At 34.9% G+C, this 16524-nt stretch overlaps 1 protein-coding gene across 3 annotated transcripts in view; it reads right to left on the reverse strand.

Moving 5' to 3' along the window:
* The window catches only part of CDH18 (cadherin 18), a 192159-nt gene that overhangs the window by 134024 nt on the left and 41611 nt on the right, over positions 1–16524 (reverse strand). For all 3 annotated transcript variants that reach the window (XM_069853512.1, XM_069853510.1, XM_069853511.1), the window contains exon 3: positions 550–844. In XM_069853512.1, coding sequence (XP_069709613.1) covers positions 550–844 — 295 coding nt within the window. The remainder of the gene's footprint in view (positions 1–549; positions 845–16524) is intronic.

Raw genomic sequence — 16524 nt, forward strand, 5'->3', positions numbered from 1 at the left:
ACAGATAAAGAAAATTGATTGCATAATATAGCACCTCAAAGAATATCTGAACTACATTTCTAACAGGGAAAGCTTTTCTGAATGTCAATTCACTTTATAAGAAGCTTAATAAAGGTAAATAAACATATGACACCATGGTCTAAAATAATCTAGAAAATTACATTCCTTTGTATTTGTTTGATTCTGTGAATTGCATAGACTACTACCTGTAGACATAAGAGAATGCCATAAAGTGTGTAGCTGAATGAGGATATATGAATACACCTTTTTTCTAGAGTGGAAAGTACCATTTGCACAGGAATATCTGTTAAACAAGAATAAGAATTACTTTCCTTTAAAGTCAGCATGTGTGTACTAATTTCTTAATATGTGTGTTCCAAATTGTTACTCGGAACAAGGTTGCATTTGATGTCTTCTTATCATCTCTTCTCAACTGTAATCTCTTTCACGTACTATCAACAATACAATAATATGTAATAACTTTCTCAAAGACTATGTGGCATTTTCACTCTTAAAAAGTTGTTGAATAGAACAATTAGTTTTCCTTACCCATTTCAGACATCTCTGGCACAGTAACAATGTATGGTCCATCTGTAAATTTTGGTGCATTGTCATTGATATCCTGCACTTTGATAATAAATTCAGATTCAGGCTCCAGTGGCTTGTTTGTCCGTCTATCGATAGCCTGGGCATGAAGCACATAGTGTGTCTTCTGCTCTCGATCTAGGCTTTTGGTTGAATGGATGTCTCCAGTTGTGTCATCAATAATAAAGATAGTCCCTGCCCCTTCTCCAGTGAGAATATATTTGACTGATCCATCACCTTTGTCGGAATTGGAATGCAGCTGTAGAATATATAAACATAAAATCACGTAAAATGTCATATTAAATTTCATAAAAGATTATTGCACATAAGATATAAAAATGATAATATTACTATTAGCACCATTCTACTTATTTTTTACCCTTCCCAACTTTTGATGTAATTCTTCATGTGCTATTTCCGTCAAATCAATCATTTTGTTCAGGGTTATTTCCACCCAGCATAGCTAATTTTTTAAGCAAGGATTACTTGCACATTTTCAATTACTTGTCCATTCTTGAAAACTTCCCTAATTGAGAATATTCTAGTAACTGAAGTAGGTTTTATTTTATTTTGGTTTGGTTTTAGTCCTTCTAGTATTTATCTTATAGCACTCATTGACAGAAGCTCTACCTTAAGCGCTAAGCCTGAAAAAATCACACTGAGGTTTGTTTGCTTCAATGACTGTAGTTCAATCCCACTACCCATGCCATTTTCTGTTGTGCCAAGGACAGAAGCATTTACTGCAAAAGGAAACTGTGTAGTGTGACAGTAACAGATGTCTGTCAAGGACTACTCTACCCTTCAATAAAACACAGCCATTTTCTCTGGTTGTTGTTTGAGGTTTTTTATTAGAAAATTATCTAGTTTGCCAGTATTTAAATTATTTATAATCAAGTAATGAACTTTGATACATTCCGGATTTTCGTTGTTCCTAACACATTTTGTGCCATAAAATACACATTGAATGTATCATATCCCTCCTTGAGTAGAATAAAGTTTGTGCTTATTGAAGGGGAAAAAAAATAGAAAAGTCAGTCAGCACCGTGGTATATTTAAATATAACATGAAATAGCTACCCATTAAGTTTCAGTGATTCTAACTTGACTTTAAAGAATTGCCTGCTTAGACTAAAAATGAGCACATGTTCTCTGAGAAAAAGTGATGTTTTTAACAGGTTGAGAGACTTTGTGGTTTTTTTTCTCTAAATCAACCTTGAGAACTGAACCTGTTTATTGAGATGCACAATTATAACAAAGTGATAAGGTAGAAATGAACAGTCTCAGGTATTATACAGTTATATTGTAATATTAAAGCAGAAAGGAAAGTTTCTAATTTTAATAATTCACTCATTCTTATCCTTATTCCACTGCCCTGACTAACTCTCAGTATCAGTGATGTGGCATTACTAAGTTTCTACGCAGAATCTGAGCAAAGAAGAATCAGAATACCAGATATTAGTTTAAATTAATGGAACACAAGGTGTCAGTTTCCAGACTCCTTCCTCTTCTCTCAGTTCAGTAATCATTTAGGGTTGGATGGACAGAAAATAAGACTTCTGGAAGCACAAATCATCTGTTTGTTTTTTTTTTTTTTAATTTAAATCATAAGATACATTCTATTTTTTTTACTCTCTCCTTGTACCTTTTTTTGGCAGGTCTTTGTCTTGCTTTTGAAATTATTTAGCTTGCTATTTGTAAAAGGAATAAGCATATGGGGCTTGATGACATTTCGCATCTCATGTATTAAATCTATGAAATTATGATGTCATATATAATTTCTATCTTGTCTAGTCGAGGTTGGAAGGATGAGAGGTGGAGCCTAATAAAATTAAGATTGTCAGCTCATATAAACTTCATTGTAACTTCAGTCAATGCACCATATATTTATTTGAGCCACAAGAAGATGTAACTGAAAAACTAAACTGTGGACCCTTTTTTTTTAATTTATTTTTTGAGAACAGAAGAAAGAAAGAAGCTTAGAAAGGGTCTGTTTGCTTGGATTTGCATTTACAGGACAGCAGGACAGTCTTATATCTTTCCTTTATGGTTGTGATGGGCAAAATTCTGATTATATCCTTCCTATCCTCAGAATAATGCTGTATTCTATTAACAAAGGAATAAGACCCTCAACGTAAAATGTCAGGTATCCAAACTTCCTATAAAGTCAAAATAGTCTCTGAAGTTCTTCATTCCCCAAAAACCCAAAAGAATAGTAGCCATTCTGGTATTCTAGCCCTAGTTTGCTGGTATTCTAATTTTTCAGAAACAATAAGAATTGGTTTTCTCTTGCTGTGGGTTCCTTTCCTGATAAAATACAGTGTTCACATTTGCAAATGTTAATATTTACCTCAGAAAGATTGTCTGTAATTTATGGGAAAAAAAACCAAAACAAAAAAAACAAAACAGGAGGAATCTTGTATGCCCAGGAAAATGACAAATTTGCTGAGTTTATGAAAGTACTTAAGTTAAAACTATCACAAACTGGAAAAAGAACAGAACACTCTCCATCCTCATAGGTACCCTATACAGACATCTGTGCAAAAATTGCTGTATTCATAACTGGCATTATGGAATTTTGAACCAGTTAAGAAATTGGTTACATAGAAAGGTAAGAAATCAACCAAATAAGGAACTTCTGTAGAACTTGAGGAGCAAACTTTCTTCAAAAAAACCAAATAGTAACATACACAGTGTTGCAATACCATATTGCAGAAAGGTACATTTAGAAATTCACTGTGATAGCACAAAATGTCTGGAACATATGGAAAAATTAATAACATTAGGTATTTTTTGCTGTAAAGAAACAACTACTTGTACTTGTCATTAATAAAGAACATCCAGGTACATTTTGAGTCAGAGTGTTTTTACATCTAAAAAGTAATACAAGTTAAGAAACATGAAAGATTCTCAGCTGATTGCACAGCGAATCAATTATATATTATGCCTGCTAAGCATCATATTACCTAACAAACTGCAATTGAAAAATACAGGCAGAAATGTCACTAGAAGAAGAATATCAGGACATTAATGAACACTGAAAGCCTTCAGTTTGCAACTGGGTCTTTTACATTGCAATTGTAAGTCAACAACTGAAAACAAAGGAAAAACAAAAGGAGCACCTGCTTCCCTACCTCCTGATATTTCTTATGTTGTTTGAAGTGCAACACTTTGATTTGTACCTTTTAATTTCTAACGTCAAGTTTAAAATTCACATAGGAGAGTTTTACATAGCACTTCTACTGCATAACAGGTCTTTCCTTTGTAAGTTGGTTTATATTTCAGTTTGTCTGTAAAGATTAAACACCTGTTTGTCTTCTTTAGTACTTCCATCTCAGTACAAATTGGCCTACACAGAAAAACATCAGGGCTTCTCTTAAACGTTTTTTTTGCAATATGTTTTGTGCTGAAGAGAGCCTCTGGGAATCCCTGCTTAAGACAATGCCAACCAGATTAATGAGACATTCATGTCCCTGAGCATGGCACACTTCTTTCTTTTCCCTGCATACTATGAAATCATCTCCACAACAGGCGGTTTATTACACAAAAGTATGTCTAATTAGAACAAATGTGGTTCACTGCTTAGGTTACAAATACACGGTTTGGGAGACAGTATTTCTGCAGCTATGTCTATATAGATACACAAAAGACAGCAAGGAAGCAAAATCTAGCTGGACAATAGTGCACTCTCTCTCTTGGGACTACTGCAACTATTTCTCTTTCAGATTAATTTGAAAGAGATGGGGATGCTGCTAACCAATGCAGACTCAAGCCAATCCATGTTCTGTTCACCAGTTCAGACCTAACTTGTGTGACCTGGGGAGATCATCTCAACCCACATATCTAGAAAGGATGTGGACGTTCCACTTCAATGAAATGCCACCATCTCTGCCAATGAGTACTGCAAAAACTTGTATACACTAGAAGATGAGACACTCACAATGTAGTAATGTGAATAAATAGCTTAGATAAACACAACTGTGGTGTCTTGCTGTGCTAGTCAGAGTCAGAAAGTTGGAATGTTGTGTGAGACTCTAAACTTAAAAAGAAATACAAATACACCACGAATTGAAACATGATTACTCATAATGTTGCCATGAGTAACAAGCACTAAAAAGAAATGCAAGGGAAATATGCCAAACATTGGAGCACAGCTCTGATTTCTGTAACAGAGGTTTTAACTATTACTGTGAAACATTACTGAAAATGTCTGCCAGCAGGTCTTATTTTCTATGATACTCCACCTCATCTGATTATACAATATACAGATCTGTGGCATTAACTTTTTAATTGCTACTTAAAGAAGTTCTTCTCTTTCTTAAGTAATAAAAACTTGCTTCCTTAAGCATTCTCATCTCAGACCCTAAACCTTATTTAAAAAACAGCTTTGCAGAACAGTAGTTTGCTTAGTTAACTACTAGGGACTAATACAGTTTGCATTGTATTTGCTAGCCACCCTTAGCCCTCCAGGGCTACCCCCAACCCTGCCCATGGCTCAGAATCTCATTGCAGTCCCCTAGGGCCACCAGCCCCTTCCCCAGTGATACCACAGGAGAGCTAGAAGGGCTACATTTTCCAAAGGCAAGATTTGAAGAGGTATACCAAACATTTGAGTTCATGTTTGTTTTTTATTTATTTTCTTATATTCACTTTGATACTACAAGACCTTAAATACTTATAATTTGATGCATGAGTATAATAACTGCTGTAAAACGAATGCATAGATTGCAGGCTTATTGTCCAGCAAATACAGTATTGTTACTGCTAGTGCCTGCAAAATGATCAGGTGGCTAAAGTTATTTGCCTATTACCGATTTAAACATAGAACTGCTTCCCCCCATTCGCTTTTATTGAACAGTCTGGATACTTGGTGTGTTGTGTTGATGACACTTTAAATGGACTAGCAATGACTTTTACAATATTTTAATTGGACTACAAATAAATTATTGGATCTGGATAAAAGATATGGGGTGTTCTATTGACAAAAAAAAAAAAAAAAAGAGATTCCCATACATGTGCTAAACTGAAATACGAGGCTCATTTGAAAAATCAAGAACTGTGACACTAACCTGATGAATTTAATCAGAGTAGAAGTGGATATGTACATACAAGTTTAAATTATTTCCAAATTACTGCAGACTGTTATCTTAAAAATTATTGTTGTCAAATATAAACAATAAAAATAACATGCATAAAGTTCCAAAAGGAAAACCTAAGTTCTGGCATTGACACTACTACTAAATCTTTTGAATAAAGTATTGCCTTCTCTTTGGGGAACCACATATTCTTTCAAGAAGAGCAGTATAACCTCCTCTTCTCAATTCTGTTCTCAGTGCTCATCTGTTTAACCAGATAACAAGAGGGCTGCAGCACATCACTACCACAGCAAAATGTACCAATGAGTGGTCAATATAGAGGAATGATGTAATTACTCCCAAACAACATGAGCTATGAGCTTTAATTCATATTTTTATATTTAAAAAATGTGTATGTTACTTTGCTTTTGTTATGTAGAACTATTTAATTCTTCACTAAAACCATCAAAATGCAGATATATAAGAAGAAACTGGTACAACATGAAGACATGGTGTAGAAAAAAATTAATCTTCTAATAAGAACTGCAGTCATGTTGGCTTCCTTTGATGTTTATGTAGACACAACATGTAAAAGAAATGACACAATAACTAAGTAGTAGTAAAATTTGCATATAAAATTATTCTGAATGGTGCACACTGCAAAAACAGAGTCTAGCTGATGCTACTGAAATGTTCATTGTGCCTTTGCAGTAAATGGATCCTCAGATTTGCTGCAGATTTGCTTCCTTTGGTCGGAACTACAAAATATGCTTTAATGAAATATACTGCTTTGGGCTATGTCACACCTTTTAATGGAATTCTCAGAGGGAATCATTAGCCCAGGAGATAACTACATTATCCACAGCAGTGTCCACAAATTGAGAAGAAGCTATACCACACCCTTGTCAAACAGAGGAAGAAAATACAGAATTTCAATTGCCCCCATCTGCTGAATGGGTTTTCTGAGATAGAAAAACATAATTGGATTGCAATCATCCAGGAAAAACACAACTGAAATAGTATTAACTTCACAGTACAACACTATAGCATACAAACATCTGTTCTTGCAAGATGTGCTTATCTGAAGCCTGTTACTTTGTTGCTGCTTTTAGGAAAACTGGGTAATGGCAAAAGCATGCAGGTACATAAGCAACCACATCTGAAATAGCATCACGTGTACCAAACCTGATAAAAGTGGTCAACATTAGCTTCCATTTTCTGTCTATACTAAGGGGCTGCAATAAACGATAAGAAAAATAGAAAATGGAATCCCAAACCAGCTTAATAAATATTAGATGTCTTAAACTGTTGCTTTTTTTTCAAAGAACACTATGTATGCTTAAGAAAAAATAGAAGCCAAAATTGTACGTATAGTGTACTATGCATCTAAAACAATACGGAAGAAAAACACTTCCACTCTGCTAAAGTTTTCATCTAAACTCTCTTCACAGCAGTAAACTTCCACTTCAGACATATTTTACCTGTGCAAATGCTATGACAGGCCAGAAAATATTCTTTATTTCAAGGAAGTAGCATTTACACAGTATATTTGCTTAACAGGTTTTAAAGAGCTGTACAGGCATCCTGTTGCAGAACATGGCAACCAAAGTCTTCTAAAAGCATAATTATTCAAATATACTTGTTCCCAGATCCCAGGGCTAAGTGACTGCAGCTCATTAAACCATTATTCTAAACCATGTCTGAAAATAAGTTGGTCTTTTTGTTTGAGTCTTATTTAAAAAAAAAGATTAATTTTAATAAGAAAACAGATAAAGACTTCTCATTCCCTAATACTGGTCTATACCCAGGAAAGTTTTTTCAGAGTGGAAGCACAGTGCCTTTAAAGTATGAAATGCACACCTGCAGTGATACCTATGCAAAATGGCCACAAGATATTAGTGTAAAATAATGGTTGGCTCTCATATCACATCACCTTTACTTATAACTTACTAAGGAAACTCATAAAATGACTTAGTTATAGACCTTCTATTTTTTTTTTTTTTAGATCTCTTAGTCCTTGTAACCTTCCTTAAAGAAGTATCATTATCTCTCTTTCAAAGAGGAATAATCTGATTTTCACAGACTTGAACTACAAAACTTACCCAGAAATAAGAAAATCATTCAAACTCTAAAAGTCCCTAACCAGACTTCCATCTATCCAGTTGTAAATGCCAGTAAACAATTCTGAACCCAGCAGTTCCCAAAGAAAGAGGGAGGGGATAGATTACTGAAGCCATAAAAAATTATTCATGGAGGGCTACAGAATTTCAGAAAAATTGGAAACTCTTCTTTTCCATTCCATCAGAAAAACAGCATTAAGGGCTGGGGGAGGGGGGAGGGCATAAGGGAAAAAAAACAAACGTAAATTAAACTGTGGGAGATCAAAGTTAAGATTTTGAATGAATGGTTCATTGTTACACTCAGGTAATTAATCCTCTGAGTTTAGGCCAGATTTCTGCTAGCTTTGTTTGCATGGTAGGCAAACGTCTGGGTTCAATGTCTATGGACAATTAACGCATGGGATGACATTATGTTACTTCACAGCATTCTACTCTGTCAATACATGTATCCTTTCTTTGCTCTGATGTTGTATGTGACTAAATTGTGCATAAAACTGTGTCATTGTCTCTAGAAAAATTTATTATATTGAATGGTCTTCAGTTTTCAGAATTTCATCACTGTCACAAAAAACTCACTTTATAACCAATAAATCAGTAATTGTGGTTATTATTATTTAGATTCCTAGATCCAAGTAGAAGGACCATAAATTTGACTAAGTTTGAATCCAAACAATGTGATGATAACACTGTTACCAAAAGAAGCCTGAACACACAACATCATCATTGGAAGAAGCATGTCTTGTTTTGGTTTTTGTTGTTTCTAAACAAAGAGATGCAAGACTCTGGGGCTTGGAAATTCAGTGAAGCAGTGAACAGGCATTCTTCTCTAGAAAACATTGCATCTTTGTGACAACGATAGAGTAAAACTCACAGTGTCTGTTTCCACACACAGCTTCTGCAGACTTTCTACAGATGCTCTTGACCTTCATTCATGGTGCTTGCTCAGTCAAGCTACTCTCATAGTAGTATGTTTTTATTACTATTTTTATGTGCACAAAGAGGAAATAAAATTCTGCTTTTCCTTTCCATTTGCAGTACGGAGAAAAAAACCAAAAAGGAACACATTCCATTCTAACAAGATCTTTCAAAAAGAAAATAGATATCTGCCCGTACTGAACAGGAATGCCATCCCAAGAATATTTACATTTTTTCCATATGAGAAAGAACTATTAATTCTATAAAACCCTGATCAGTGAACTCCACATTATATGAAAGTATGATTTACTTACTTGTTTGCTTGTTTGCCTGACAGTGCTAGAGCAAATACTGTTTACTCTATGAAAGATCTAAAGACAACATATTAATTTTTAAGCTCTGGAAAAAAAACCAAACAAAAAACCCCAAAAAAAACCAACAAACCAAAACCTGTTCAGTGTACCTATGTGATATTCTAAATTGCTTCATTCTCCTTTGCTCTTCCTAAATACTATTGTGAAGATAAAAAATAACCATGTGATTTTCTGATGGAGTATTTGTGAACCACATAAAACCAAAAAGAGAAAAATTGATGCCACAGACTCAATTACTTACTCAATTACAGAGTTTCATTAGGATAAAAAAATATTTGTAGAAAAGTTCAAGGAGAGATAATTAATTTACCAGCTTCTTTTTATCCCACCCTTCTAAAAATCTTTCACACATTTTTGGTTTTGATGTCTTTGAAGCTAATTTGCTGAGAAATTTATAAGAATGTGGAAAGAAAACAGGTTAGCTACTGTCCAATAGCTTCTATTTCAGGTGAAAAAGTTGTTTCATTCTGAAGGACTGAAAAGAACGCACTACCAGGTGTTACCAAGAACTACAGACATTGTTTTCTCAAAAGGATTTAATCTCTGTGTTTTTGTGAGTTCCTTATCAAGTCATGTTAAAGCACTTTTCTAGGTAAAATAAATGCAAGTTCTCAATATTGAGAATGGGTTTTTTTTTGGTAATTGTATTTGTCAAGAGTTCTTTGTTATATACTTTTTAAGTGTCAGAAAGTGGTATGATAATATTAAATATTAGAATATTTATTAGATCTTGATTCACTGCCTCTATAGTATTTAACACTTCAATGCATATTTTGGGTTTGATTCTGGAATGTCATTTCATCTCTCTTATGTGTCCTACATTTTGTCTTCTTATTTGTGGAAAGTTAGATTTGTAAAAAAATTGCTTCTGTTTAGAGTTTACAAGTCTCATAAGTGATCCCCCTTCTTCTGTATCTCCCCTCAAAAATATGATTTTTTTCCAGTCATAGATACTTCTATTCTTTCTATAGTGTAGTACTTTTGCTGTCTGCTAAAAGCAAGAACTACTACATGACACAGGAAAAGAGCATCACATCAACAGGAAGAGAAAATATTTCCATAAATTTCTTTAAAAGGTCACTAGTGCCTCAAAATCCATTGATAATGGAGAATTCTATCTATGCTACTTCCGACATCTTTGTAGGGTAAGTCAGAAGAAAATGCACATTCACAGCAGAAGCTTATAACTAGCTCCCTTCACAGACATAAGTCATGTAATGACTGCAGTAAAGCAGTCACAACTGTTACAGTGATGTCTATGCTTTAACATGTTGAAATAAAGACCTGGGAATATATCAATGCCAGTGAATGGGAATGTAAACAACTGTCCTTAACTTCAACATGCTTTTTATGAACTGTTACAAAAGCTGTCTAGTACTCATATGGATGTAAACAGAATATTCAAGAATCATTTTTTTATATTTTCCTGCTCCACATATGCCTTATCAAGAAGTACAGTTTCTGAGCTTCAGGGTTTTTAATCAAGTAATTCTTACCAATAAACACAGTTCTGTTTTGTTTTTTTCAAAAAGGAAGTGTATTACTGCTTCTGTATTCTACCTAGAGTCATCATGATGCCCATCTGTCTGTCCATGAGCATGTGCACTGCCACCACTGCAAGGCTCTGATGGTAAGATAGAGTAAACCCCTCATTATCTACAATTATCTCAGTACAATTTCTGGACAAGTAAAAAATGTTCAAAAAATGTTTACACACTAATTTATATCCTGATTTATGACTAACTGCCACTTTGAGTTACCAGCATTCCTACAAAGGCCTTGTGTGATGTGTAATCTTTTGCTACATTTTCTACCTGACAATGCAAATGCATGTCCTGCATGATATCATTTCAGCATAGTACAGTGCATTTCCACCCTTTCACTACAATCATTCTTCCTTATGACTGACAAAAAAAATAATAATGAGGAAAAGAAATTATTCTAGAATTTTGATACAGCAACTAAAAAGACCAAGCCCTCCAAATTTTCCACATTTAAACTCCAGTTATGCTTAATTGTTCCTGTATTGAAACCATGAAATATCTGTCTCTAAACGCAGCTGTAGTATATTTTTGTATAACAGATATGCAAGAATAATCTATGTCTACAATTAAAGTATGTGCAGATATTGTGAAGTAAAATTGTATGACACAACATTCTAATATTTCTGAGCAATAATTTCTACATTAAAATTCTCCTATATTAAGAAAAAAAACAAACATGGAAAGTGTGCTAAAAATTTAAGTTAGCAGTATTAGATATATGTATAGTTAAAAATTAAATAAACCCTCCTCAAAGTTCTAAATTTCTCACTGAAAAAATATTTATGTTCTTTACTGTCCACTGTAAAGTCACATCTGTTTGATTACTTGAATTTGTTTTCATTTGCCTGCAGGACAGGTGTATCCTGACCACAGGATTTTCTTGAATTCAGCACAAGAAAAAGATAATCGACAACTACTTTCTTCCAGTTTCCCTTTGATGGTGTTTAACAACAAAGATTTCAACAAAGTAAGTCAGAGCCTCATCAATTTACTAAAACAAACAATAATATATTTTGCATGTTACATGCAACACAAAATTTATGTTTTTAATTAAGGACTGACCTATATTCATGATCATCTGATTCCAAAAGGGAGCATTAGTGTTCTCTTTCTGCATATGTAAGGAAACCGCTGTTTCATTCCCTGCTATCACTTATTAAAATAAGTGATAAAAAAAGTCTATTAAAATTTGACCTTTCTTCAGGACCAGTATTCCAAGTATATTAAACACCATAAACAAACCACGCACACTTTGAGACAACATATTCCTTTCCTTAGTGTTTTTCATATGTTTGAAGTGTTCTTAGAAATGCATGAACTGCAGGTCTACATTTGCAGCAACGCATATGCTATATATATAACCATTTATTATTGTTAAAATATTGTTATAACAATTTATGCACTTATCACTCTTGTATGATTGTGATGAATAAAGGAAGAGTAACTGGTATCATTTACCTGGACTTGTGCAAAGAATTTGACACCGTCGCACACAACATTCTGGTTTCTCAATTGAAGAGATGGATTTGACAGATGAATCGCTTAGTGTATAAGGAATTGGCTGGATGATTATACTTAAAGACTTCTGGTCAACAGTTCAAAGTCCAAGTGGAGATTGGTTATGAATGGTGTTCCTCAGGAGCTGGTACTGGGACCAGTGCTGTTTAACATCTTTGTCACAGACACGGACAGTAGGATTGAGTCCATCCTCAGCAAGTTTGGCAACGACACTAAAATGCATGGCACAGCTGAGGCACTGGAGGGAAGGGTTGCCCTCCAGAGGGACCTTGACAGGCTTGAGAGCTGGGCTTGTGCTAACCTCACGAAGTTCAACAACACCAAGTGCAAGATACTGCACCTGGGTTGAGGCAATCCCGAGTACAAATAAAGGCTGAGCAGAGCATGAATTGAGAATGGCCATAAAGAGAAAGCCTTGAGGTGCTGGTGGATGAGAAGCTCAAGATGAGCTTGCAATGTGCGCTTGCAGCCCTGAAAGCCAACCTTATCTTGGGCTGCATCAAAAGAAGCATGCCCAGCGTGCTGAGGGAGCAATTCTGCCTCTCCACGCTGTCCTCGTAAGACCTCACCTAGAGTATCGCATGCAGTTCTGGAGTCCTCAACACAGGAAGGACACAGCTCTGTTTGAGCAAGCCCAGAGAAGAGCTATGAAGATGATCAGAGGACTAGATCACCCTCAATCCAAGGAGAGGCTGAGAGAGTTGGGGTTGTTTAGCATAGAGAAGAGAAGGTTCTGGGGAGACCTTATAGCAGCCTTCTTGTACTTAAAGGGGACCTAGAGGAAAGATGGGGAGGGGCTGTTTATCAGGGAATGTAATGGAAGGACAATAGGTAAGAGTTTTAAGATGCTAGAAGGGAGATTTTTATTAGATATTAAGAAGAAATTTTTACTGTGAGAGTGGTGAGGCACTGGAACAAGTTGCCCAGAGAAGTCGTGGATACCTATCCCTGGAGGTGTTCAAGGCCAGGTTGGACGAGGCTTTGAGTAAGCTGATCTAGTGGAAGGAGTCTTCATTCAAAGTGAAGGAGCTAATTCAAAGTGAAGGAGCTCTCTGTCTCAGGGCCATCTGTGTGGCCAGTCTCTCCTAAATACACCCAAAGGCTCCATGGATAGGCAACAAATGCAATTTCAGTTTAAAGACTCTTCCTGCACCTCCCCACTAAAATACCCCTGTTTAATTTTGCGAAGACAGATTCACATCTATTTACATACACAGGACACATAGAGTCTTGAGACAGTTGAGAAAGACAGCTCAGAAATATTAATATTTTAGAATACCAAACTTCCATTTCATTATTTTTTTTGAACAGATAAGTAAGGCTATTTTTACAATTATACATGTATTTCTAACATAAAGAGGAAATCTTCTAGCAGTCACCTTAAAGAACATGATATGATAGTGATAACAGCATTGCAGAAAGACAGCAAGGACACAGATATTAAGCAAAGCATGAGTTTGTATGCTATATATTACCTCTCTGGAAACGTATCATGCTGTTACTCAGAAAATTAACATTTGAAAAGAATACTTGATTGTAAAATTCTCAAAATGCTCAAGGACAACCAAAGCCTTGTAAAAGCAGAATTTAATTAATGATAAAAATTCAGCAAATAGTTTCATAGACCACAGTATGTTTAGATTAGCACATGTAGCTACAGATTAATTCTACTTGTGTCTTGCAACAGTAATGTTAATCTGTGTAATTTTACTTCTTATATTACACATATACCTGTGTTTTGTGAGTTTTGTAAATTTTTTTCTCCTTATTTAAAATAATTAATTTCAAGTTTAATTTGGTCTTAAAAATGTATTTGGGAAAAATGAAAGCCTGTGAAGTACAAACAAAATACTACCTGACAATAAACCAGCGAATTTCTTTCTAATGAATATGAATTTTTCATAGCTACCCCTGATCAGCAATAAGCATAGCTTATTGTACATGAATACATCCAACAAAAGCTTGTCAGCTAGATTTCAATTTCAGCTCCAGTACATATTCAGCAACCAATAGAAGATATTTGCCAAATTAGACTGCTCACAAAAAAATATTCATCTCATTCTTATTCTGGACAAACACCTCCAATAATAATAATGATATTAACATTTTTGTTAATATTATCCAACTGACCCCTTTAGTTGTTCACTTCTTTATACTTTAAAAAACTTACTCTTCATGGTAGCCGAACAGATAATTTTCACGGTTGTGCTCCCTGCTTCATGCAAAAGAAGGAGAGAGAGGTGATATTTCAAAACATTAGCTGGTGAGATAACTAGGCTTGATTATCAGAAACATTACCTACTAATCCAAGATTCAAAAATACCTTTTTTCTAATAGTCTATAGAGGTGTTCTCCAAGGAGCCTCTGCATGGAAGAGGTACCTCTCTGCAAAAGCTCCATCGGCTCAGAGGCTCCAGAAAACAATCAACTGAGCCCTGGAACACACAGCATGGATTGTACCACACCTGGAACTTTCAGAATGTTTTCTGATGTTCTATGCACTCAATAACTATGTATTTAACATTCATGCTAAGCTAGATGAAAACTTGTAGCTAATTAGGTCTGGATATGACTTCATTTTAGTTTGTCATGATTATAGGTATTTTCCTCCAACATTCCCAACTTGTGCATGTAGTTTCAGCAGTTAATATACAAGCAACCCTGACATGGGGACAACTATCTCAGATAAAACAAACAAACAAACAAACAAACACCAAAAAAAAACCCTAAAGCAATGACAGTGGGAAAGAAAAATGAATGAATGAATTACATGACGCAAAAGAGTACTGATTAAATGAGACAGGGTAGATGAAAAGCCACCAGGAAAGTTCATTCATAGCTGGTCCCGTAGTAGGCTATGGCTATACAACCTCTCTTGAGGCTTCTTCCTGACCTACAGATCTGTGGTCTTTTAAAAAAGCATTTTAGCTCTTTCATATGTAAATCACTTACTTCTAATATGTAATCTCACCTTGATTAAGGATAGGTAAACTATTTCAATTCTATTAATAAATTGGACTGTAATGTTCAAAGGTAGTATTTACAAAGGGTTGAAAAAGGATCTCTTTTTTCTCGGAATCATCATTTCATTGTATGTCAGCAACACTTAATTTATCTTACAGGCAGAAGTGCTGAAATGCTATGAAAACACATTTTTTTTGAGCCAAACAAAATCTGCAAAAACACCAATAACACATTTATCTATTTTCTTATGTTCCTTAAACCAGCTATTTATGTTTAGGATTATTCCCCATAATAATATCATAACACAGAAAAATAATGCGTGATTACACCACTATTTACAGCATTTATCATTCTTTCTTAATAATATATACATACACACATAACAGGGCAATATTTTGCATGTATTCTGTACATACTTTATGAACAACACAAGCTCATGAAATACCGTCATCATTTCTTAAAACAATAGAAGTTTTTACTGAAGCAAAGCTTTTATCTCTTACTCATCATTCCAACAGAGCGGTGAGATGTCCCCAGATGCTTGGGGATCCTCCCATTAAAAGGGGTTCCACATTTTCTCATTTTTAAGCAAAGCATGACAGAAGCTGCTTCTTTCCCTTTTGCAACTGTTATACAGAAAGGAACTATGCTAATGCACTTAGCCATTTCTACATTCACAGATAACCTAAAACCAGCATTTAATATTTCTTTTTAAAAAGAGCAATTTAAATCTGTGAAAGATAATGTCACTCAGTGGGATTGCTCAACTCATAGATACTATTGGAAATGTAACAGTACTATTTAAGTATTACTGTTTTCCAGTGTTCCAACAATCTGAAGATCTCAGAAAGGTTACAGAGTAATTTAGATTAGGATCATTTGCTATGGTTCATAATTGTAGCTGGCAAATTACTGGCAAATAAATGGTGAAGCCAAAACTGATCTGAAGCTTTTCCTCCTTTCACAGTCTTCATGCTTCCATTGTCACTCCCATCTTATCAAATTCTCTTGCAAATAACTGTGCCTTTTACTTTCTCCTTGTTTTGACTAATGACTCAACGCTGCTGTATTCCTAGTCCTTCTTGCTGTCCTGAGCTGAGAGAGAATGCACTGCTCTCACTGCTCCTCACAAAGGTCTGAGACCTAATAGCATCCTGGAGCAGGCAAAAAAATCACTGTTATCAGTGAAGGGAGTATCCCGACTCCACACACTATCTCTTTCCATTGCTACCCTGCCCTCAGAACGCTATCTGGTTCCTCAAGGCGGAGCATCAGCTTTCCCCTTTTTCAAGAAAGTCAAAAAGGAAAAAAAAATAGTAAGCAGCCCCAAATTAAAGATGTTAACACACAGAATAAAGTAGCTCTACAGAAGATAATATTAAGAAGTAATATAAAAAGTATCATGTGAGTATCTCATCCATAAAAATATTATT

Source organism: Phaenicophaeus curvirostris, chromosome 3 (genome assembly GCF_032191515.1).
Source record: "Phaenicophaeus curvirostris isolate KB17595 chromosome 3, BPBGC_Pcur_1.0, whole genome shotgun sequence".
Lineage (NCBI taxonomy): Eukaryota > Metazoa > Chordata > Aves > Cuculiformes > Cuculidae > Phaenicophaeus > Phaenicophaeus curvirostris.